The sequence below is a fragment of the Opisthorchis viverrini genome (genome assembly GCF_000715545.1).
Source record: "Opisthorchis viverrini unplaced genomic scaffold opera_v5_89, whole genome shotgun sequence".
In the NCBI taxonomy this organism is placed as follows: Eukaryota; Metazoa; Platyhelminthes; class Trematoda; order Opisthorchiida; family Opisthorchiidae; genus Opisthorchis; species Opisthorchis viverrini.
Genome location: NW_008751744.1, coordinates 1,575,121 through 1,601,453, shown reverse-complemented (window position 1 = coordinate 1,601,453; position 26,333 = coordinate 1,575,121). Strand labels below are relative to the sequence as shown.

At 41.6% G+C, this 26,333-nt stretch overlaps 2 protein-coding genes across 2 annotated transcripts; both read left to right on the top strand.

The window, feature by feature from the left end:
- Positions 1-1,009: 1,009 nt before the first annotated feature.
- On the top strand, positions 1,010-11,183 carry T265_13653 (hypothetical protein; the record flags this gene model as incomplete). Its single annotated transcript, XM_009169874.1, has 5 exons — positions 1,010-1,091; positions 2,954-3,072; positions 4,260-4,333; positions 8,574-8,643; positions 11,043-11,183. The coding sequence occupies 5 exons, from the start codon at positions 1,013-1,015 to the stop codon at positions 11,181-11,183; spliced, it is 483 nt and encodes a 160-aa protein (XP_009168138.1).
- Positions 11,184-11,190: 7 nt separating this feature from the next.
- On the top strand, positions 11,191-22,636 carry T265_13652 (hypothetical protein; the record flags this gene model as incomplete). The annotated part of the gene is given in 8 exon segments (XM_009169873.1): positions 11,191-11,255; positions 11,261-11,473; positions 15,636-15,708; positions 15,713-16,119; positions 16,651-16,764; positions 18,739-18,859; positions 21,083-21,167; positions 22,227-22,636. Coding segments are annotated over 8 exon segments (1,488 nt in total).
- Between the last annotated feature and the right edge of the window lie 3,697 nt (positions 22,637-26,333).

The following is a 26,333-nucleotide window of genomic DNA, read 5'->3' as shown; positions in this document are numbered from 1 at the left end:
AGGCTTTAGGTTTGGATTGACAACCTCCCTGTTTAACGCCTCTCAAAGAGAACGTTTGTGAACAATTTTTCGCGATAGAATTCGTCTATTTTATCAGTGAATCAGTTGATTGCTCTAATATTGTTGCTGTGGAATAGACCCACTAAAATAGGGTTATCGTATAGTACAGTTTTGCTTATTTCACAGTTTTAATGCTCTGTTTTTTAGTTACAAAATGATAAAATGAATGTCTTAAAGATGTGTGTAACGTTCGATACCAGTTAATTTGCATTTTTTTGGTGTAATCACTATCCCATCTACCAGTTTGGATATTCTGCCAACAATTCGTAATTTTGTCTGTCCATACTGTTCAGATTGTCGTAATAATTGATGGTGATCAGCACATAGCAACATTGATTTCAACCACTCGGCTAGCACTTTGTGGTGAGCGAAATTGTAGCTTAGCAACCTAGTTTCCTGCCTGCTTTATTTTAATTCATTTTGGGACATTCCTTCGCATCAACTGGCTTGTGGACGCAGTCGCCTGATAAATTTTGAATGAGTTCTTCAAGGAATGGCATACAAATATTTTTGTTGAAAAGTAGTACGGATGAAATGTTTGTTTAGAATTCTCTTGCAAGGACAATGACGGTCACAGATCAGAACTAGTCACCTGTGGACAGCAGTATTTAACTGATGGGCCGCGAGACTGTTCTGATAAACATTGAAGATGTACAGACTAGAAACAATTCAAGAGGTTGCGTGTGAATAATTTACTAGCTGGGTTTATAAGGCTGTCTGACAGTGAACGTGAACTTATTTGACTTAGACCTCGTAAAACTAATAGTATTTGCCTTGAATTAAGATGAAAGCGACACAGCCAATATGACTAGAAGCCCAAATATGATAAGTGCAGATTTAGGCAGTTTTGAGAACTTTGCCTCACCGCTTGAACGTGACAGCTTATTTTACACCATTTCACTCATTTTTGCACGTCTCAATGGCCATTTTTTTCGTTTCTTCGCAACAGAATATGTTGATTGCTTATCAAACGAGAGAGGAACTCACAGGCTATGATCCTAGTGATCCTGAAAATGCAGAGGCACCAATTCGTAAGTTTGTCAGCGAAACTTGTCACTGGTTTGTCATCCAATGTCCTTCAATTTGAAGTGCCGTCCTTCTGATTATAGAATCTAGCAACTGTTTAGTGATTAAATCAGTTTACTTAACTGGTTGTTGCTATTCCTCAGGACAGTTCGGGATGGCCAGATAGTTCGCGATTGGAACCGAATTCCGGCATCTGGATCACTTTAGTTTAAGTTTGAGCATTACAACCCTGCTGTTTTTGGGTAGAATAGCAGCCAGGCAACAAAACTGTGCTGTAGATCAACCATTATATGATAATTTTGCTTTTTGAAGGACAGCTGCATTTTACTAGCAAACAGCTCAAATTCACCAGGCCCTGCTTTCTTACCAAAATTTACTCAACTATTACAGAATGACTGGCATCAAAAGTTGTAAATCATTTAGTTGAGGTGCGACGGAAATTGACCAATGAGCGACCGTAGTAGGTTATGCTATCGTTCATTCTTGAAGAGCATGGTCACAGACATAAAAAGTGAATGCAAGCGATGAAGGTCAAAGGGTTACAAGAGGATATTAGATAAAAACACAGAGGTGTCTCATTTGAAGTCATGCCACCAACAGTTCCAGTCAGACAAGACGAATCTCAACGTATGTAAGAATGTTTGGTATGGAAACACGCGTGTAAAGACAAACAATCGAGGAAGGGACAGGCAATGCTAGTAGCTTTTCAAGGTGCGGTAGGCGCTAGCACTGTCAAGACTCGCACATCAGGCAAAGAGCGTCCGTCATACTGGGTCTGGGGTGAGATTCAATGACAAAAATCGCACCCTCATGGCCATGAACCACGCATAAACGTGTCCTGAATACGCACAGAATTCAAAATGGCAAGCAAACACAGGTCACTGACTGTGACCTTAGGAAGTCTCAGTCCAATAAGAGTCTTGGTGGATTGAGGAAAGCAGATCCCTCGATAAGAGATGATCACCACCAACCAAAAAGTCGACCTCAAAACCGATAGCTCATAGAGCTGAGGTTATGGGAGGCAATATTCACCAGGTACGTCGAATAGTCTTCCAAATTCGTAGTTCTCTCTTGGCAAGTCACTTGCTCACTCCCCATAGGTTAGGCTGTTAGTCGTGCACTTCGAATGTCAGAGAAACATTCGCCGTGCACAGCTCCAGGCTTGTATCAGATGAAGATGACCAATGGGATCCATGAATAGGCAGCAATGCATGAAAACCCTTACCACTACTTTCAGTTGCTCTGGAAACCGCTGTCACTCCACACAGGGGCCCCGGGAAGAGGCAAATCAGTGGTTAGTGACCCCGACAGTTATGGTCATCTTACGCATCCAACGATGATTGTACGTCAAAGTTGTCGCTTATAATATTCACCTATCCTATTCCTTGCCATATCGGGAAAACAGAAGTGATGTACATCAATGAATTGGTACAGTCAGGGATTGATTCTAATTCCCATATTCTTCTTGTTATCGGTAAACAAAGGTGTAGCAGCTGAAACCACTGCACTGCTACACACCGCCACAGCCGACACACTGAAATGGTAAAGTGCATGAGCATAAAATCCGCAGCACTCCCCCAAGATCGCCATTGGGTCCATTAGCCTTCACTCTTTTTTGTAACCAGAGTTGCAAGTCGGTTAAACTCATCCATCTCATGCTTATAGTAGTAGAGAGCGAGGAATACACAATGAAGCATGTTTCAGAATAATTTCACATTCTCGTGCAGCTAACACCGCTGAGTATATACCGATCTTATGCCAACGTATGGTCGGCTTGGTTTAGTGTCTCCCAGTAGACATCATTTCCAGTTCTTGCATACTTGACCAGTAAAGCACGCAAATAACACCCTCTCCCTCCACTTTCTAGCTGACGTTGATACATTGGAATTGTCAAGTACTTCTGCCGAACAAGCGTTGGAAGGTGTGCGCCGTTCAGGAATGAAATCCTCGCCAAGAAACAAGAGGGGTCTTGACAAGCAAAGCCAGGTGGGCTCCTTTAATATAGAGCATATGAGTTGAACGCATGCGCTTAGACAAACGGTGCTATCGCTTGACCTTGTTTGTATGCCCAGTTTGTCCAGTTTTGGGTGGGCTGCTAGTCAACCGACTCTTCTAGATTACTTAATTTAGCATGCCCGTTTTTCACAGCCAAAAGTTCCATGGTTTCGTTGCTAAGATGCATTGCCCAGTTTGTCCAGTTTTGGGTGGGCTGTTGGTCAACCGAATCTTCTAGATTATTTGGTTTAGCGTGCACATTTTTCACAGCCAAAAGTTCCATGGTTTTGTTTCTAAGACGCACAAACTTTTCGCCTGTGCTCGATCTCCTACAATAACCACTGGTTTTGCTTTGCTGTGATCTTTTCGAGTGGCTTCAATGCTTTAGACTTTAAGAATAAATCCCATGCGTAAGTGATTAAACTGGTGCAGCTATCGGGAAGCAGTGCACACTTTCGGCACAAACCTATCCCACCAGTAAAAAACAAGGAGTCTCTCTGTTGATCACGCTTTTTCCTCTACGCCTGGTTTTCCAGATAAGAGTTTCTAGGATTTGGGTCTGGAAATCAAGCAATGCGTTCTTAATTCTCCCAGCGCTAACATTTGGTCGGTTAAACTGATGACGTTTTGTCACGTTCCCTGCAATTAATGTTGTCGAAACAATTTGAAATTATACCTTACTTGGCTGTCATAGCAACAAAATTGGGATTCCTCTTCGCAGGCACAAATAAGTGGAAGCGGAAAATCCCACTGATTTTTTTTAAAAAAATCGTCCTCTCACCAGTATGCAGCTTCTAAAGTTTAAACGAACAAAATTGTGATGACGATTCAGGATAATGCAAAGCGTTTGAATAGGTTGGTTCCAATTATAGGTAATACTCAAATCCATGTTCCCCCATATCGACAAGAAAATGTGCCTGTAAATATTTTTTGAATGAATTATGCATGTTTCCGAAGAAGATCTATGCTTTTCATATCATTATCGTGAAATCCTTTGTGTGTATTTTGAGTGAAAGAATCCGACTACGACATCACTCTCTTGGCCGGTAACTATCAGCACCAATACAACCTTGACATTTTGGGTGATCGCTGAACTCAAAGTTTTGGAGGCCCAACTTTACCTAAAACTTGTTACATCGATTCACAGAACTGTCGTTTTTTTACATTACCTTTCACAGCCTCAACTAAAGTACATGGAACGCCGCCGAAAGCATGGTGGAGTCGATGTAAAACAGGTTTTGAAAGAATCAAAGTGAGTAATTTCTTCAGTATGCACCCATTAGAAGAATTTCGTTGGATTAAACTGCATGTGATAAAATGCTTCCACTGACTGCTGCCCATGTGACTTGTAAAATAATTACTTCGGAAGAATCCAAAGTTGAACGCCAACCTTTCAGAGCGAACAATCCGAGTTCTTCCCAACGGATTGTGTTTGACTAATGGTTGTATTGTATTAGCGAGAATATTTCGTCAAATTTTGTCGGCTGACACTATCATTTGTGCTGCTTGTTCGTCCTAAGGCCATCGGTGGCAACTTTTGACCGTTACGTGTTTTTTCTCAAGTCTTTGTAAACCAGTGTGATGTGTTTTGCTCTCACCATCTATTACCATCTTGGCCTTACTCCCACCTCAGAACTTTCATACAAACCGCGATCATAGTTCGGGACATCATTTTGAAAAAGAAGAAAATCCTGGGAACTATGTTCTGTGAGAATAATTGGCAAATTGTCTAGTCTCTTGAAAAGAAAATGCTTTTATTTCTAGCCGCTTCGTTGGAGGTTCAAGTGACGTAAACATATCGAGTGTAGGTGCTACCGATATCCAAGATGTCCACCCCAAGGTCAATCCTGCAATGAACTTAAACAGATTGACCGCTGAAAAATCTTCCATAGTTCAGTAAAATATTGTTATGGTAGTACAGTCCCTTGAAAGTCATTTAGTAAAAACCAATAGAAAATAAAACAAGTCTTCCTTGGTTATGAGAGAAAAGTTGGTTTAGTTAACCTGAACGACTGAAATTTACGACATTCTTGATCATGCACTTACTGATTGTATTTCTGCTCAACTAAGATACGAGTGAGAGTCTCTCAACAGATTCTCTTTGAAGGAATATCCCTAGAATTAGGCGGATAAATATCTGATACTTGGTCCACCAAATACATTACTTACCTGGCCACCTCCAGGACATGAACTTAGGTGATTGCGAGTATTTAATCTGTGTACGTACATATCATAGTCTTCAGTATGAAAGTGCGGTAATCTACATGAACAGCCACGGCGTTATTTCCTACTGAAGTTCAATATCGGGTCAACTGAACAGTTTCTGTTAGCTTCGGTAAATAGCTTAATCTACGTTCATATTCGAAGACGCTCCAACTGACTCTCTTCAGCATGAACAAAATGAGGGTAGTCCTATCGCCAGGAACAATGCAACTGACCTTTTTCGCGTTCACAAGTAAAAGTGACCGCTTTCATGCCACCCAACGGCCAAACGGCTTTGAAACATTTGGTGTTTCAATATGATCACTCCATTGATACTGAGTGATAAAAGGTACTATTTTATTGAAGTTGACTACCTACATATATAAATAATGTGTGGTGACCAGGGTTACTTTAGTTGAAGCAACGTCTGTTATCTGGACATGTGTACACGACCCTCACAATTGTCTAACATTCTGACGAGTACTCATAAGAGAAATAACCGAATCCAGTACTTTCCCTTTTTGGCCTGAACTACCCAGACAACTGCACCAGGTTAGGAGGACGGCTATTCAGACGGAAGTGGTGTAAGTGGATGAAAATAGTTTTCTCCTGTTAGAAGAGTCTAGATCATAATCAATATCCAGTCTATCAGAATCCCGGAAAACCGGTGGTGTTCTTGATGACTGATGTAGCAACCGGAATCACCCCTAGGAATAGGCTGGGCACAAGATCTTGATTCTTTCTTCTATTTTTATATTGTACAACGCGATTTTCCCTTTCTCGTTATTTTGGTTTGTGCCTATACCACTCTTCTGGTTTTTTGACCTGAACATAAACCGTTCTTTGATCTTGTCATCGGACGTGTTGTTTAGGTTCACACGTGGTTTCGCTAGCTTGTAAACAGGTGGCTTTGAGTCGGTGTAGACTTTGAGACCCGTTGGGAATTAGCAGTTCCTAAACCGGTGTATAGAAGCCGGCATAGTCCCACGATTTGAGGTTTGTAAAGCTTTATCATTTTATCGTTGTACTTATAGTACCGCATTTGTAAATAAGCCTCCATTTGAAAGAATTAGCTTTTGGGGTTTTGTGAGTAACTCACCGTGGTTCAACAGATTGCTGGAATCAATCTATACAAGAAGGGTTCCATTCATATGGTAACAGGTTAAATCTGATGCAGCATGCGTTAGCTTACAACTGCAGCCAAGTGAACTAGTCCATTCTTGTTCGTTTGTTTTCTGTTTGTGGTAAGGATTCCTTCCTGGCACAGGATCACCCTGAATTGAAGAACGACATTTTGCCGAACGATATTTTGCCGCTCTGCTGTTCACTTTTGGTTAATTGTTTCGTAGTCCCACCAAAAGTGCTTGTTGATCACCGCGACACCAATGTTAAGCAACCTGTTGCACGGTCATATTTTGTAATCAGTCTAAAATGCTTCTGAGTTACCCAAACCCAGAGAGTAGTGCCTTCACCAAGCAGCCTGGGAGCTTTGGTTGGAGAAAGTCTATTGCAGTGACTAAACTTTCAAGGTTGCACGGTCATATTTTGTAATCAGTCTAGAATGCTTCTGAGTCACCCAAACCCAGAGAATGGTGCCTTCACCAAGCAGCTTTGGTTAAAGAAGGTCTATTGCAGTGACTAAACTTTCACATAACGTATTTTGGCCAGTATATTAAGTGAGTAGAAGCCTCTCCTACTAAAAATTTCTAGCTATTGGATAACCTGCTCGGAGGAACCGCGTGCCGCCACGCGGTTGAACGAGTCTAGGCGTTATACAAGCAAACACACAAAGGCAGTATCAGGTCAATTTGTATCATATCTTACCAGCCGAGGATTCCACATTTCTGTCTATTACACTTAAGAACAAAAGATTTGTAGGAACGTAAATGCCACGTGAATGCGTGGTTTGTGTACAACGTCACTATGACAACCCTGTCTTTATTTCGCTGTGATGATAGGAGCTGTCGGTATAACATGCTAATGAATTGGGTTTCCACTAGATGAAAAAAGACACTCATTCTAGCAGTTGTGTCACACAGCACAACAGACAAAATCCTCCAAAAAGTCAGACGCGTTTCTGTCTACGGGGAAATTACTTTAAGGTTTTCATTCGCACGTAAAAAAAACGTTGAAAATCTCACTGCCAATCGATGACCAGATACTGTTCTTCACCTCTTTACAACTCGGCCTTATATTCAGCATCAGATCACGCGCTCGTTATAAGACTGTAGGTAATTTTCGATAGACTGAGCAACCCCACCATGTCCGGCCTGATATACGCAATACAAGTAGAGCATAAGACCCAGCTGTTTAGCCTGAAGAAGAGTTTTTGATATTTTTCATCATCTCCCGTTGCAGAAGAAGTATTAAAACATGAAGAAAATCAGAAAGTGAAACACCAGACGACCCCTACAAAGTATTTTGTAGAATCATATGATTAACCGGAACGTTAAGCAACACTAAGTTGATTCGCAAGAAGATACGCAACCCCTTGTAAATCACTCACCTTTTTCTTGGCAAATTCAAGCACCTCAAATTGTGGTCCTTTATTCTAATTAGAAGCCAAACTGAAATAATCGTGCGTGAAAAAAAGCAGAAAGCTTTAAACCAGCAACTAACAGCTTTTCCAAGGTTTGTTGACCGAAGCGGGTTTCCACCAGTGTAACCGCCACAGAGGAGAAATTTATTGGTAAACTGGTTAACAGAAGGTCGACCGCGCACCGTCGTAACGTTCATAAACGGGCCAGAAGGCCAAATGAATCGCTTATTTGCGGAAATTGTTGATATCTGATATTCCCATTCAGGAAGCTCTAATGCCTCTAACGTCTTGCGGTCGATAGTTGTACTGAGTCACAGCAAAGCCATTTAGTCGCAGAGGTTGAAAAAGCTGGTCCAAGTGATAGAGAAAACAAAATGACAATAAAACTAGTGTTTTGGAAGCTAACCGCAGCTATGTTAGAAAATCAGATTTGTTCGACTTTTCAAGCTTGATTTCCACGTTGGACAGAACCCAAATGCCCGTCGCCTAGGAGCCCTGTACGCCATACAAACAAACAAACAAACAACAAGTAACGATGGAAAACCTATGTCAAAGAATAAGCGACTCTTTTTGTTATCAGGATACATTTGACCGATTGGAGGGGATTTGTGCGGTTCATGCGTATGTTATCACAGCCCCTTGGGCGGGCAATTTTCATTTTATGGTGATTTGTGCCTCATAATCACAGAGCACTAAACAGCACACCAATAATAATGTTCATCATAACTCTTTATATTGTTTTCTGTAACAGTGCTTCATTGCTTAAAGTTAAACATGGCAAACGAATGTTCCAAATGCTGAGTGATGAACTCTGTGATAAGGTAGGTTCTCCCAAGCAGTCTGTGAGAAAACACATTTCAAAAATCCATATTCATAATGCTGAGTGATGAACTCTGTGATAAGGTAGGTTCTCCCAAGCAGTCTGTGAGAAAACACATTTCAAAAATTCCATATTCATTTCGCAAGTATCTTTTATCCCCAGCAACCAGAAATCACCATCAATTTTTCCATAAACATAGACCAGAGTTATAGAGACCTCTTCAATAAGTCAACATTTCAGTTCAAAACTATTCATGAATTTGCTGATGCACGAGAGGCACAATAATTCATGCCTATAGAGCACATTTCCGAAAAAAATGAAAAAATAAAGATATTACCCTAATAGTTTATGTGCCACCGAAAAAACTGTTGATTTCTTTTTTTTGTAACATACGATATCTGTATTCTTTGTTCGCAAGCATGCACCTTTTGAAGAGTATAAAATGAACCAAGTATTATTTAAGCTGTATTGCTTGTGAATGATAATCTCTACGAACAACTGACACCAAGAAGAAAGCAAATTTGCAGTTTCTCTCGAAGGTGGCTTCCATCTGTATTCATCTGTCTTATAAGTCACTGAGAACGATTTCATTATCCAGTTACCAAAATGCCCTGTCTTCTGGAAATCACAGCTATTTGTTAATCTTGTCTCTGAGAAAATTTTAAGTTAGATTCAGTGCCTTTTTTGTTGCTTTCTTATCAGTATATTGTGAGTGAATCCAGGTTTAGATAGAATCGGGCTGGTAAGTGTCCAGCGCATTGGTGTTTCCACGCCTTTGTGGAATATTACTTCCTTATATCTACATTACTTCATGGGCTTCAAAGGAAGGGACAATACCCGTGTGTTACCGTAAATGATTCTCAGATTCGTAATCACCATCCATGTTATAGCAGTTGACTTCCAGTAAGGTGAAAACAGATGGAAATAGGAGTAATTTCTATTCACACTCAGTAAGTACAGTTGGAGGGAGAGACCCTTGTCAGAGAACATCTGTCCTGTTTACGTACAATTGAAACAAGAGGAAGAATAGTCAGTAATAAAAATGATTTCCACAAAAGTGCCTTGTATGTTATTACCCGTCGTTGTGTATTTTGCATTGATGACTTCAAGACAGTCGCATCACAAGAACAAGTAGTTTTCTACAACAAACAAAAAATATTGTATTTCAACCAAACACCGCCTCGGCTGCTTTGCATTAGTGGTCAAAATAAAAGACGGTCAAAAGATACAAGTAGATCCAGTGAAGTGGTTGACAACTGAAAACGTTTACAAGAGAGTTACAAGAATAGAAATAAGATTTTTGGTCTAAACAAAAAAGACCCTTTCCAGCTTAATGCAAGTGGTTTTCAACGGACGGTGGTCACTCTCTAAAAGCAATTAAAATGACGACAAGATGAGTCAAGTATTTCATGATTCACTGGATGCTGTATTCCGAAAATAGATGTTCACAGATTGCGTCATCAAAGTGTAACCAAGCTGTGCTACTGCTTTCGATTGAATGAGTGGACTCATAATTTCCTAATCAGGGACGAATCACTCAGCTGCAGCGGCAAAAGCATTGCGAGCTGTGCTTTGTAATGCGCTTGCGTTTGATGGAGCATCCTCACTGTTTGCTGTTTGCAACGGGGCGCTTCGAAGACCGTACTTCGTTAGTGACCTTCAAATAACTTTGCAAAGTGATTGGATAACTTCATCCCGTACGCAAAATCTAATTTGATCTTGTGCGTGAAACCAGCACATGTCAAAAAGCCTCGAAGAAGTCTGTTTTTCTTTACCAGACCACAGTTTTGAATATCACCAAGGGTTTTTGAAACGAAGATATAACTGTTTACAGTCGACCAATTTACCAAACACGTTGCATGTCATCCTCTGATCACACTATGTGCATCGCCAAACTTATTTTTTACTTGGTTTTAATTGATATATATATACGAGAGGCGGCAATCAAAATTAAGAAGTCTGTTTTTCTTTACCAGACCACAGTTTTGAATATCACCAAGGGTTTTTGAAACGAAGATATAACTGTTTACAGTCGACCAATTTACCAAACACGTTGCATGTCATCCTCTGATCACACTATGTGCATCGCCAAACTTATTTTTTACTTGGTTTTAATTGATATATATATATATATACGAGAGGCGGCCAATCAAAATTTACTGACTTTCACGCTGCCAACTCCTGAGGTAGGAATTGTTGGCTTCAGGTAGCCACTGCCCAGATGGCGCTCCTTGCTGTCATTTGCGTTCGGCCATGCTGAGCTGCATTTGACATTGTACCTGAAGTTTGATGATTCTAGCAAAGTTTCTATGGAGTAGCTGCTGAAATGTTCTAGATATCAGCAATATAGCTCACACATTCATTCACAGTAATTGCTTTCACCGCGGTTCTGTTTCTCAGATCAATCAATTTTGGGAGAAACGAGACTATTTTGAGCAACGCAGAAAAACGGAACTTTTGCCTCCACAAAGGAAATACTTGGATATCGCCTATCGTAGACCATCGGAGGTGCAAACTACTGGTATGAAATTATTAGTTTGAAATTTATATGAAAATACAATCCCACAGGATTGACCAGTGGGAAAACAAAAAAGCAATTAATTGCGGACAAAAGTAAGTAAACATATTCCTCATGTGCCGTTTAAATCATGCCTAGCCTTATATGAAGAACTCATCAAAGCCGAGCGCCACTTAGAAGAAGAAGCAATAGGTGAAGACAAACTGTTGTCGCAAGAGCCAGAAATCGGGCAACTGACGCAGCAAATTTATGAGAACGCACCAACTCTTTTGGGCACTATATCGGTTTTAAAATCTATCCAGTTGGACACCGCGTGAGTTGTACATGCTATCTGCTACCTGTCGCCGATTGAAATCAATTTCATTGTCACTCCCCTATTCTTGCTCTCCTTTTCACATTTATCGCCGCCATATATATGTATGCTTCATTAAATTTTATATCGCAGTAGCAAAATGTCCTCTGGATTTGTTGTTTTCAAAATCATCGCCAAATATTTCATCCCAGCTATCAGAAATGGGACTACCCACTTCATTTATACTCTCCTGTCAATTGTGTCCCTTCTATTTCTTCTTCTTAAACAATGGAAAGGTTACAAAAGTCACTACAGTCATTTTTATCATCATCTTAATTTCACTTCTCACCTTTAATAGCATCAACATGAGCGACGTCACTACCAACGTCTTGCTTCACACCATAATTTACGGTATTTCAGTGGAATCAAGCATCTTCCTCCTCATCACAATTCTGAAAGTTCCCTTCTTCCTGCATTTAACCACTAAAGCTATCTGTATCGTCCGCGTCTTCCGCAAAATTACTTTAGTAATGTTAGCAACACGTGACCAGCAGCCATAATCATAGCATACAAAATTAATGATGTTTTGCAAGTTACTGAATAGTACAGTTCACTAAAAACACACCTATCTCTCGAGAAGAAGAACAAAATTCTTCAAAAAAGAAAGTCTGAAGTCAACTTCAAGCTTCACCAGTGTTTATTTGTTGGAAACATTGTTCTCATGTTCCATAGAGGGGGCTAATCGATTTTTGGGAGAAATAGTAATTCGACAAAATCTATTTTTACGTAATAGCACTTCAAAATACAAATAACACCTATGGAAAGCCATTGTTGTGACTGGTGTTTGCAGTACTAAGCTTCGGCGAAATGATCCTGCCAGTATTTTCTATCCAAGGCCTTCTAGTTTATGAAATCGTCTTTCTTTAGCTAAATGATACGCGAAGACGCCCGATAAGGACATCACTGTTATTTTGCTGTCACGTGACATCGCGTGGCATTACTGGACGTCACGTGATTACACTGACACAAAACTATACAAAGTCATATCAGTGTTGTTGGAGAAAAACCGGCTAAAACAATGCATCATTATGCAATTGTCTTTTAGTTTTTTGTACCCAAAACCACTCTCCAGAGATACAGAGGCCCACATTTCTAAAGCACTAGATAAGATTCTTATTTACAACCGATATTTAGAACAAATATGCTCAGGTTTTTAGTAGTTCACAAGGCCGCGGACGTCTCCCAAGTGCGCAGAGCAATATAGACTGCTCTCGACACTACTGTTATAGAAGAAAACAGGAACCAGCTGATGAAAGATGTTCGTCTTTTTAAAAGCGGGTACCTTTTATTCATTAGTAATCTACCAGTTTAGTTTGTCATACGACACTTTGACAGAAGTGTGTATGATCGCGCTTAATGGACTCAGACACCAGTAACCAAAATGTTTCAAAACAAGAAAACAAGGACCCACGAATTGCCTGCGCAGCTAGAAAATGTTTCCGATTCCACAATATTCCTGTGGACAGATCAAGTTAGTAATCAGAAACAAATGTCTTGAGCGTACAGACATTCAGGAAACACTAGGCTTGATGTTAGTGCCTTTCGTTTAGTGCAGTTTCGATTATCTGATACCTCTCAGCTTAACCAAGGTATCCGTTGAACTCTGCGGTACTTGATTGTTTCTCAACGATATTCCATGACTGCTGCCTCCAAACTGAGGCTACTTTTGGGATTGTCCAAAACAAGATTTCTTCTCAGTCATAATTTATTAGACAGTTTTGGGAATGGAGCTAAAAATTCTTAGGAAAAACAAGTGATAATCTAACGGTCAATGCCTGTCATAACTAGCTCTCGCTCATCTGATCGGATGCAGAGCGGAACTACAAATTTTTTCAGCCTTCTGCGCTATGTATCGACCGTCACTGAACAACTCAAAAGTCAGTGTACACGATTTTACTTTTCTGAGGGTGCTTTATCCCACGGAAGCACAGATTTCAAACACAACACACCCCAAGATGGTGACCTATAACACATTTTGGAGGTGTGTGTGGTAAGCTTCGTCAACAGAACAGGAGAAATCCTGTCTTTGCAGACTCCCTGCAGAACAGCCCAACCAATATAATAGTAATTATGGCGGATTTTACAACTCTGCGGTTAGTACATATTTGTTTTACGATAAGTGGAACAAATGCCATATCTTCATTGACTGTGGTGCCAAGCGCAGGCGAGTTCCGCCGATTACTTCGAAAAAACATATCTCCATGGTTTCACCCTGACTAAATTAACGCTAAAACAACGACGTGTAGCTACTTGCTGCAAATGAAGGTATCCCTTGGACTTAGTTTCAAGTAGAGATTGTCAATTGTGGGGTGAGTAACCTGTGGCCACCTGTCGCTGTTCAATGACCTGTAAAATTGTATCCTATTACAACCAATCCTGGTAAGCTGTGACGAAGGAAGAAGAGTTAATTGCCAACCATAAATTCGCATAAATAATTGAGGATTTATGAGGGGCTCGTCACTCTAATTTCCAACAATGTGTATTTGGCCTCGGGTTCTCAAAACATGAAGAATGTAAGACCTCATGATCTTTCGACGCTGTCCAATCATAAAAAAGCGGCATATGAGAAGTTTCACACGAGGACAAGACAACAGATGCACAATGTATGCCGCCAGTATTCTAATAACTTCATATTTCTGTGTCCTTGTAAATATAGGTATCTTTTGTTTTCATGCTGTTTGTAAGGTGACTGAAAATTTGTTGACAACCCACTGTCCTTCTTAGGAAATCATTACAAAGGCACCATCCTAGAATTCTCATTCGCCATCTGCTCATTCTGAACGCCAAAATGAGTACCAGTCGGTCAGGCAGGTTTCCTGCACCGTCTTAAAAAGCACAAAAATTTGTGGAAGAGTCCCAAAACTGAGAGAATTATCAGTTATGTCTCACGTTGAAAGCAAATAAATTTACGAAGCAATGTACTTTTTCAAATGGCTATTGTTTGCTTCAACAGCTTTCTGACATCAGCTGAACTTCTTCAAAATTCCAGAAGGGTGTTGTGAGTTGCCAACACATTGATGTAATTGCCCCTAATATCTTGCATTTGATTTGGAAGAAAGCAAAATCTCTTCACAAACCGATTGCTGATGGGGCATATTTAGTAAACCACGTAGTTTATTCACTTTGTTTTATTTGCATTTCACGTGATGAGGAACACGCCCAGAATATAGTCTGATCGTTCACTTTCCAGCTTTGGTCAAGTAATCCACCAACTACGATATTGTTTTTATTGTTGACTGGGATCATTCGGGTCAAATTTCTTCCAAGTTTATGTAGACCTCTGCAGTCATGTAATCATTCGATTATTTATTTACTAAAATCTATGTGAACAGGATAATTTACGTCGGGGCGTATCTGTGCTTCTGTCTGTGAAAGCCACGATATAAGTCACCATGCGGAACCCCTGTGACTCGAAAGTTATGCAGGCTTGATTGGGTTTTGCAAATTTCTGGATGGTCACATTTCACCAATTTTGACCTGCTCCGCGATTGTTGGATAAAGGAGACAGGAGGAACAATTAGCTTTAATAATACCATTACTGCGTTTTTCACCAACAAACTTCAACCGGTCGACCCTGTTGCAATTCCTGCAGTTTTCTTTTACTACTTCTGACGGCCAAGTAGTATAGATTTCACCCATTCGTTTTAGGTCAACGCAAGTGTGTTGTCGATTTGTGTGACCGCAACTGTCTTCAGGATGGTTAGTTCACCAGTCGGTTAAGGCAAATCGGAAAGAAAATTGATAAATGCCACGTTTCACTGTATTTCGTCTACGTGCACTTTCAACTGAAAGCAATACCGCTCGATTCGGTCACTGGATACTTGTCTTACTTACTTGTCTTACTCTTACTTCAATCTCGGTAACCTACGTCTTCAAACACTTGTTGTTCTATTCTGACACGCCACTTTTACAGTGATCGGTGAATTCCATGAATGAGCAGTCACTAAAATTATGGCACTCGAAATACTCGGCGTTCGTGACTAAAGAGGGCATGAACTGTACTCAAACATTCCTGTGATCGACTAGAACCGAAAATATCTGTTTTGTTGAAAATGTGGAAACTGTTCATTAGGAGACTGAAGTTAGGAACGATAACAAATTAAAACGAAAATTCTTCATAAAGGAAACTATTCACAAGTTTGCTGAAGACTCTTCGACAGCCCACGACCGGTTTCGCTCTTCTTGGAACTCATCAGGTAGGCGCACTCCCTGAGTTTTCGTCAACCTTATGTTCTACTTGGACCCGAAACGAAACTTGTTCAACGTTTTTTTCTTTCCAAACTAAGCTCCGCGATTTCCAGGAGGGGAAGCAAAACTCCCGTGTTCACTCTGGCAGTTGAGCGTCGCAGACGGAGACTGAAAAACCAGTGGGTAGAGGAACAACCACGCCCGTTTGCGCCACTGTACATAAATCTGGGTCGACCAGATATCAGCGCAGAAATTAGCAATGGTCTTTTGTCACATGCACTTGACCAGATTGAATGTGGAAGTCATCTGGAGTCAACTGAGGATCCAAACGAGCCTGCTTCTGGACAAAACAGCACTTTCATTGACAGTGAGAGTAGAAGTACCACTGAGGGGGTTACTGTGAAAGAATTTTTCTTCCAGTGAGTTTCCTCTGTATGCAGTCGTGATAATAATCCATTATATAAATTTTCATTTTAAACTTCCACATCCCTGAGAATATTGGCATGTATATTCTACAGGTTGGTTAGAAATGGGTGACCGGAAGTAAATCGCAAATCTGCAGCGAATGATAGCCTGGTAACCGTTCCATCAGCATAGCAATTAGTCAGTTCTGTATGGCGTATCCACTCAAAATTACAGCCATCATGAACAAGGTTTCATCAACTGCGCACTTCAGTATAAGGAATAAGAGGCCCCAGTTCACCGGTCTTCATCCCGCTTTTTGTTAAGAATGGAACTGATGTCTAATGAACAGATAAAGTCACCGTTGGTTGGAGTGATGTGGCCAAATTTGATGAAGTCCTGTCACACTGACACAAAGAGATAGTTTTGGATGGAGTCTGGAGCACACAGAGTAAAGTTTTGTTCTGGCGTTGTCTTATAACCCTTAGATGCAGATGAGCTTAGAAATGTACAATAAATCCTCCGTTCACTTTATTCCTTCGTTCTAGAGACATGCTGTTTGCCCAGTTGTGCTGTTTGCTCTGGTTGTTGGAACAAATGCTCCGAGTTGAACGTGAAAAGGAAGTTGGTTCAACTTCCATATCAACATCTTGGAAATGGAAGTGAGTTGAATGCTAGGCTTCACATTTGAGCTTACTTTGCAGCACAAGGAACGATTAGGTAGGCTCTCTGCAATGATGGTTAAATCTGAGTGGTCAGTCCTACTCTGTAAACCAAAGTTTAAAAAGCAACAGCTCGTTTCACAAGTTCACCTACAATAGTCTAGGTTTTCTAACAACCCGAATGTCAAATATGAATGCGACTTGGTTCACTGGGAAAATAGGGACCACCGCACATTCATACTACCATTCGGTCAATAGCCAATTGTTCCTGATCATCAACCTTGTGAGTAGTTTCCTTTATGCTCCTGATCGATTTCTCTATCGTGATCGCTGACTCACTCACCGGTCAGTTGGGTTAAAAGAAAGGCTACACATTTGACCTCCAATCGGCTTGATTCACAAGTCATTTTGAGAACAGTATGCAGAAAAGATTCAAATTATCTAGTGAGGACAATGTACAGGTCCCCTGAAGAATGTGCTATTCTCTTTAAAATGGTATAACTTTACCAATGCGACCAAAGCTGCGCGATTAACGAAAGTCATAACATGATAAAATTGATATACATCGTGACGAAGACTATAGCAGTATACAGAACTAGTTGGAAGTGTGCCTTACGACGAAGAGTATTCAGTATATATAGGCAATCGCCCTTAATCCAGAAAGTCTAATGCAGGCTATAACCACTTGGTATTTGCGCTTTGTCCAACTGTCCGCTGTCAAGCGAAATGCAATGGCGCGAGCGTAATCGAACCAGGCTAGAGGTCAATCCTTGTTAATACCACAACGACAGCGTCGCAGTCTCCTTAGTGTACCAAGCTGTGAACATTCCTGACCACACCACCTATGAGCAGTTAAGGTGACCTCAGACAGACTAAGACACTTTCTCCACATGAAGATTATGTGAATCATACTCTAGTAACGTCCTGAAAACCAGAGAACAAATCTTGCATAAGTATATTTTTCATTCACTTTACCTTGACAACGACACCAACACTAACACCAGAATGCACTTTGATCCACTGCAATAACTCCGCCACATTCTCTTCGATTTGTTCGTTCAGCTGGTCCGCATGACTGCAAACGTTTTTCATTAATCCAAGCGACATCGACTGTGCATTGCTGAGAAGCGTGAGACAGCGTAGTGATGAAGCGGTGGTGGTGGTCGGCGATAGACCTCTTTAATAGCATACTTTCGTCACACCTTACTAAATGATCACACTTACCAAGAGTCTCGTGAGCCGTGGAATCACTTGAACTGGCTAGTTGCAAGCTTTTAACACCCGATTGTAGTTGAATCCAATCCACGTTTGGTCCGATTCATACTAAACCGAAAACTTAGCCATGCAAAAGCCTTCGTGCAATCAACTTCTCTCATATGCATATTTTATTTGATACTGTAAAGATCCCCAACAATTAAATGAATGGCAAATAGTTTTGTTCCATAGAGTCGTACTTTGACTTTATCTAGCAGAGGTTACCGCTCGGTGTTTTAATTTACTCAACATCGGTTTTGGAAACTCCAACTAGTTCATATTCCTTATCTAAGATTATGCAGAATCAGTGTTTGTTGTATTTATCTTCAGGTTGAATATAGAAACGTGTAACTTGTGACATAAACCGCGGGCGATAATGCCTGCAAACTGCGGTGCACAGGGATGAAACGGTCTATGCACATTGCAGACTTTCCGGAATCAGATATCACTGGATGTTCCATATGCACACCACCAAACTGGCCACCCAGATAGGTTTTATAACAGTAAGAGAGACGTTCAGTGAATTCTAGGGTACGTACGTAATCTCCGAATCCCGCAGGAGATAATTTAGCTCAAAGATTGATACATGGTCAGGCAGTGTTAGAAACAGTGCCCTTTGGAATAGAAAACTTACAAAATGATTGCCCGCCCTCCTGGGCTGATTATTTCGTTCTAATTTACTGACCGTCCCTTTTATTGTGCATCACATGTCCCGACAAGAAAATCTGCCGAAGGTGATTCACCTGCTGCGGAAATTTTTCCAAGGGATGTTGAGCGGGCCTGGCGCCAGTTCGTCCTTCAGCCTGATCCACTCGCAAAACCAAGGAAGAGACTGGCTTCCGTAAGTGTATACACAAATCCACCTATGTTGCCTGCTTAAGTTTATAATGTAGTGACTAACGTAGGGTTGCATGGCTAGAAAACGTTTTACGCTAGCTAAACTGCTGAAAAAATTGGGTGTTCGTCTGCTTTTACGAATTTATGACAGTTACCGGATCTAGAGTGATGCCAAGGTTGATTGACCACTTAGCTATCTCGATGCCCCCGGTAACATTTACAAGTTGTTTTGATAAAGAAGGTGTGGATTTTCTGTAATGCACTACTCATACGGTTGCTGAAAACGCCCCGACAGCCCACGACCGGTTTCGCCCTTCTTGAGGCTCATCAGGTAGGCGCAGTCCCCGAGTTTCCGTCAATCTTATGTTCTGCTTGAAACCAAATTCCACGAACATTGCCAATATACACTCATTTGCAAACTAATTTGGTTTTTCGAGAGACTCACCTAGAACCCAGCTGAATCTCTCGCTTGTGATGTTCTCAGGCAACTGAATGTGCTGCACCAGGCCACCTCATGTTTCACTCGCCATGATATTCGAGATATCGCTGGAACGTAAAAACGCTGGAACCTAACGCTGGAACCTAACCCCAGTAACAACATGAAACACCGAGAAATTCTGCCGCTGCCGCTTCTAAGATCATCATATCAAGGCAGGCCGATTTGGAACAATAGGTCTCTAAAAGTTCACCCTTCCTTCGGGGCTGTATCAGGTTCGACCAAGCGCAAACTCTCTTTAGCTCTCCCACTGTGAGTGAGTACTACTGATGAACCGTGCGAGTAGTCAATAGTTAGTGATCAAACCCCGACCCCTCATTTGATCGAAGGCTAAGTTTATTGCTGAAATTATGAAACCGCTTTGTAGTGTTTCTTTTACCAGTATGTACTAGTCAATGAATATCCATGAAAGTTTAAGAGGATGCGTGAGAATGTTCAGTTCTTAATGATTCTGTGCATATGAGATTATACCTTTCCTGTCTGCTTAGTTCGTCTTTGCTAATAAATGGCTTCAAAGATAAGGGCCTTCCTCCTTCCATGAGCGCATTTGATGGACAAAAGACCGCAGCTCTATCCATATTATGCAGCATAGATGAAACCCCACATCGTGTTAGTCACCGTTACATTAGGGCTCAAGAAGGGGCTTTCCAGTGGAAAGCTGCCGTTTAAAACAACTTTCCTGTCAAACTTGATTTAATATGCGATCTTACGAAGTCGACCACCGCCAAACAGAGGCCGGTTACTTCCATTATCTAGACATCTTTTATTTCGCTAGTTTTGGTGAAAAGTTGTGAAACCTTTCTCTTTTGTAAGTTTCACGCGACAAACTCAGATAAATGCACTCGCTGCCCATCCTCGTAGCCCAACTTATCCGCAACTGTCGAAAGTGCATCCCTGGTGTGTCTCGTTTTCCTCCCTTGGGGTCATTTTGCAAAGAAAACAACTTTGGCCGACTAGCATGTTCCCAGTCAGCATTACAACTTTGGATTCACGTTCGTTCACGAAAATCATGATTCAGTAGAACAAGCGGTTTCACAGTTATCTCATGGAAACACAGTCCACTTATAAATATAAAATGGGAAAACAAGTTGTAAAAGACAGCCTACTTTCGTTGGCGTGCTCATGCTGAAATATTTGACGTCGGCGCGTTCCAAACCCTTGGGGTCGCATTGTTCCTACCGTTTTGGCAATCGGAAGCTTTGTGCTTCTAGCTGTCTACTTTATGATAGCATTTTTCGAACAGCAAGACTGGAACGCTTTCGATAGGTGTGGTGCATCCGCTCAACAGCTTCCTACAGTTGTCGAACGCTGCCAGCATAATTTCAAAGTGCCTTGCGATGGTACTTTTAATCCGCCAGGCTGCGACCCAGAACTAAACGGCTCGCACAGGTTCAGACAGTCACGGCTGGACAAGTCACTCCAGCATCAACTGTGAACATTTCCATGGATGTTTCTCGACCCAAAAGGAGTTCTACTCTATATTTTCCATAAAATGTCCTATTTCTGTCACGCCTTGTCATTTGGAAAGAACTATGAACTATGGTAGCAACCGTTTAAGGGGATGAAAATGTGTAATAATTGGTTGACTGGATATGACCATTAGATTTTATTCGACGTACTTGAAGGTCATCCCTACAACTTTCCGCATAGAACGCCTCTAAATCAAAATATTGCTTTCATAAGCTAGTCAGAATACTCCTAACTGAAGTTCTTTTGTTGTTTATTCCACAGCTTACAGGACTGAAATGGGGATCCAGGCCATCTAGCCGAAACTCTAGTATTTGGAGAGTCTCTTCGTCAATGCGATCTGCTCGAGGTTAGTGACTGGTTGTTTTACCTACACCTAACCAGCAGCAATTTTACAGATGTCCACTTTCAAGGTTTAACAGCCCTTTCGATTTCCACTTTTCACACTTATTTCAACCGTGAATAATGGATCAGAGAAACAGCAGGCATTGTTGGACAGCCAGTCATTCCACCATTGATTAATCTACCTATGGTCACTATAAGTAGCCCTGTAGAATTATTTCGTGACAAATACCAGATGGTCAATTCAACCCCTGTTGTCTTTTTGCTCAAGCTTCCCAGAATAAATCCACTGCTCGCAGAAATATCCTCGAATGAAAACATTACTCTCACGGAAATATAACTGTTGAAAATAAAAATTATACAACGCGGATCGTTTATGTCGTATGGACTGGCAGATTTCGCTGAATAGCTCCGATACACGGGCGTCATAAACTCCCGTTTCCGGTCAACTAAGATACCTTTGAAACGTACGCTGGATTAGCAGCTGGCGTCACTTTACTCGGGATTTCTATCCAAAAACGCAACAGTGTACTAAAAAACGACGTCCAATTTGATGTTTTTGCCAAGCACAAAATGTGTTTTGTCTACCGAATTTCTGAGATCGATTATAGTCATGTCGAACGAAGTTGTGTGCACCCATGAGTGCCTTTACAGCTCAAGAATTTTGCAGTGAGGTTGATCTTTTTTTCCATCCAACACGAAAAATGGAGCTAGTGATTTCGTGCATAGACGGCTTTCATCATATGACCCTACAGTATGTGGGCTCTGAAACTAGGATACACCTTTACTTGGCCACTTCGTCGGTTCAAAGACTTGGTTTATTCAAAGCCACTCCGGCTACGATAGTAATTATTCGCGTAAATGGGGAAAGAAAAAAACCTTATCAATCGAGGCCAATTAAATAGGACGATTAACCAGACTTATCCGTTAGTGTTTTAGTTTGCATATGCCAAAAAACTTGGAACTTTATTGACCCACAAATGGACAATGCAGTTTAATTTACTCTTGTCCCATTTCACCCTCCCTATACCACTCGTCTACCTGGAACCCTCTACCAATGTATCAGACAGCGGCAGAACTAGTGCGTCAAACACAGACAGAGCACTAGCTAATGTACGCAAACTGCTTAGTGCCTCAAGCCTGGGCGACAACCTGGTGTGTGAGAAACCTCGGAAGGCTTCCAGCAGTAGCCGAATAACGCCGGAGTCGGTAGCACTGAGCACGAGTGATGCGAAGTCCTCGTCTAACAATCAGTTGCCGACCAACTTGCCTGGTCGAAATGTTAAATTCACGGAGAATGTGGAACTGTTGGATTTCGATGAGCGGGAAGAAGAGGAACAACATCCGCTTTCACAGCAGTACGTACTAATATGTCAGTTTGCCAAATGCATACTACAACCCCTGCACAATTTCCCAACAGTATTTTATCATTTTGCTACGCAAGCCTGTGGCATCCCGAAGCTTGGTACTTCGTAATAATACTTTTAAACTTGGTTGCGCTCAAAACCTGAATGCGTATGAACCTATCGGTCGAAATACTCCGGTACACAGCACGTCCGATCTGGGCTAACTTTTTTCCGTATTGTGTCCCATCCTCATGTTAAATTGCCAAAGGATCTACCCACACCACTGGTAAGGTTCGTAATGCCGCCTCCTTCCCGGTTCTGTTTTACAGTCAACTTCTGTGTCTGGACTTTTTCTAATGGTTATGAGCTTGTGTTTCAAAGTCACTAAAGTGAAGTCTGTACAGAACACAAGGGTGTTAGTACTGTGTAGTTTCGTGTGGCTGCTGGAGGCTGGAGAGGATACAGAGGTACGTTGCTTCACTAGGTTATCTCGTCTCTTTCCAGGAGCCGTTGTATGGTTGCACCTTGTGAAAGGGAAAGTGCAACTTGCGTGAGCTTCGTCATTCTTTTGACGTATTTGTACAGACGCTACGGGTTTGCCGTTGACTGTGTAGGAAGTGGTAGACTCAAACGTTAGACACTCATCGTTGTTGCTCATCGTAGTGTAATTGACCATGTTTGTTTCGTTGGGAGGTATTTTGTGTTGTTCGTAATTTTGATTATTTCTTCTGCCGACAGTGCTCAATGAACCAGCTTGTCTATGGAAGTATTATGTTCTTCTATACTGCATCGGTCAGGAGTACTTGACGATGCGTGAAACTCATCCACACAGTATTTGCACCAAGATAATTTCGCTAGCCCATATTGGCCCCTGCTGCGCTGGTATGTTGACTTTGGTTCTCGTGGGCAAGTCGCAGTAGCTATTGATGTTTTGCTCACGTGATGTGGACGACCTTTAAGACTAGACGGTCAGTGCAGCCATGTAAATTGACTCTTTTCGCTGTGGGTTTTCGGGATAAAGTTAAATAAGAAACGAGTAGCAGAACCTCACAAGTTTTCGCTGTGGGTTTTCGGGATAAAGTTAAGTAAGAAACGAGTAGCAGAACCTCACAGGTGGGTGGATCCCGTCACATATCTAAACAATGGCACCTCCTAGCGGATTGCATGAAACCGTTCGTATTTGTTCCGCAGGGATATTGGGCCTGGTAGTAAGAGACGGTGATCCATATCCCTGATAAGCAGAATTCAGCATCCACAATCCCTTGATCCAAATGAGGTTCCGTTTATGCTGTGGTGTGGTCCAGATTCTCAGCGTACATTCGGAGTTGGACATTTGAAATTAGTAGCACGCCAGTTGTTGTCCATGAACCTATACTGAATCTAACTTGAGATCATGATAATTCACCCATTCATTTTATTACTCAGCTCGTGTGCTTATTGATCTTCACCAGCTTTGCTCCGTCATGGTCTCCATAACAGCAATCTGCTTTGCTTATGGTTGCCTTTTACAGCACTGTTAGACTAGCGTGTGTGTCCATACACATTCGTGCCTCGTCTTCTGAGTCTGCACTAAGTCATTCTGTCGTGATTTCCTGGTGATCGTACCACCAATCAGAATCGAGAGAACGGCCTCGGAAGCGGCGACCACAAACCACAACACTGAGCCAGCAGTTCTCTCGCCGTTATCTCGTGTGTGGACGTTGAGGCTAGTCTGTGCCGGTCAATGACAGACTCGCCCACTTGCAGGTGCCGCGAACGTGGACGACTGATGATTGCCGTATAATCCGCTATGCAAAATGCCTGGGCACATGCATTTGTTCGGAAGTTTGACTTGTAATATCGGCAGCCAAAGGCACACATTTTACGTCCTTCGATACTGCTCGGTTCTCGTGTGGTTGATCGGATTCCCTGTGAGTCGGGTTTGGACATTTGGAATAAGTGGCACGCCAGTTGTTGTCCACCTGAGGTTTACGGGCTCCCAGGAAGGACAGATTATGGAAGATTACTGTTATAGAAACTGGGCTTGTGACCGCATGAAAATTTTAGAATACGTGCGTGGGTAACTTGTGCCGTAAGAGTCCACCGGAATATTGGCGCAGTTGTGTTGCATGGTTTAGAACTGAGGTGGTATTTCAGACGGTTGAAGTGGATAGAGGACCGACCCAAGAGGATTGTCGAGCTAGAACTAACCAGCAGATTAGGCCATTCGGGCTCCCAAGAGGCTCGGAATCCGAGCAGGGTGGTTTCTAATTGAATTTGGCTCCTGATTCACGTTAATCGGTCGTTTCTTGTTATTCCCTTTTCCTCTCATACGGGAACACTACATCCACTGGCGATTCCAACACTAGGCTAGTTGTGCACCAACCCCAGGGCCATTTTGCAACTTTGATAAGATTTAATAATTACATTTCAACGCTAAACTCTGAGCCCAATATAATTTGATTTGAACCTCAAATGCAAGTGAAACGGTATTCATTTTATTTGAGAGTAGGTTTTCTCAGATTACTCGGATATTATGCACTGAAATCGAAACATATTCGTACTGGATTTCTTCCCTCATTGCATGCTTTTATGGGTTTTTCAACTTTATCCCACCACAGTAAATGGATCACGCTACATGAACTACGTGACACATTTACGCGGGAAATGATCAGCGATATGGCGGTGAGTCGTGTAAACTTCTGTCAGACTACCTTTTTGTCAACCCGAAGTTTTGTCATATTTACAGCTCAGCCTGAAGTTTATGTCACTCATCGCCATCTGGGGGATTCAGACCAACAAGACGCGTAATATTGACCGACCTTGTTTACTAAAATGACGGCACAGCACCTAACTGTGCCACAGCTAATTTTTTGTCTAGTTTTCATCCTGGAATCACACAACGTGTTTCTTTTTTTTTGTAAGTAAAAGAATCACATGAGGAATTCATCTCTTCCACAGTATATTTCCAAACATTACAACATTCTTTCATTGTTACGTTTGTGGACTCATACCACATGCACTCCAGTTCAAACGACTTATTTAGTTCCACCAGCTTGGGATATAGAGCGACAAACAGTTGCGAATGAACGGGTTTTCATTTTAACCCAAGATGCACGCAAACACCTAGCATACAAGACTCCGAAACTCGCATGGGTTAACTCAAATTTTCGTTTCTTAAGGACATTCACGTGGAAAATCGCGTTTATCACTAATTTCGGAAACTAATAAACTGACTTAATCATATTTAACATGGCTAACGGTTTTAGCAACTCCTGTTAGGATGCTCAGGAACCGCATTTGGCCGACCACAAAACCGTAGTCTAATCGAGGCGAGTAAATTCATTGTGCTGACAAACAGTGTAGTGGCACTGAATTTGGCCAGCCGGAACCCGTCGTCTTGGTGACAAGATGTCTGCCAACACCAAAGAGTCAACAGCAAATCGGTGTTAGTGCAACATAAAGTGGGGAGCACCGAGAAAGTGTTTCCTGGAAGTATTCCGCTTCATCCTAATACAAATGCCGTTGGCGTTATCTGTAATAATGTCAGTGTTTTGCGAGAACTGAGTCGGTGGAGACTGTGGTTCCATTAGATTTGTTGAAAATTTTGTTGAGTGAGAATTTAAGACAAGACAGTATATTAATTTCCGTTATTATCAGCTGATAAAGAACTTCCAGGGGATCAAGTTACCTGGGACAGAGGTGTGTGAATATGTGGTCGTCAACCGCACGGAGACCGGGAATACAGAGAGTAGCACGTGGAAAAGAGAGGCACAATTTGGACGAAACAAAGTGCTTCACATGGCGTAAAACAAATCAAATGCTCACTGATTCTGAAGATTTGGTCT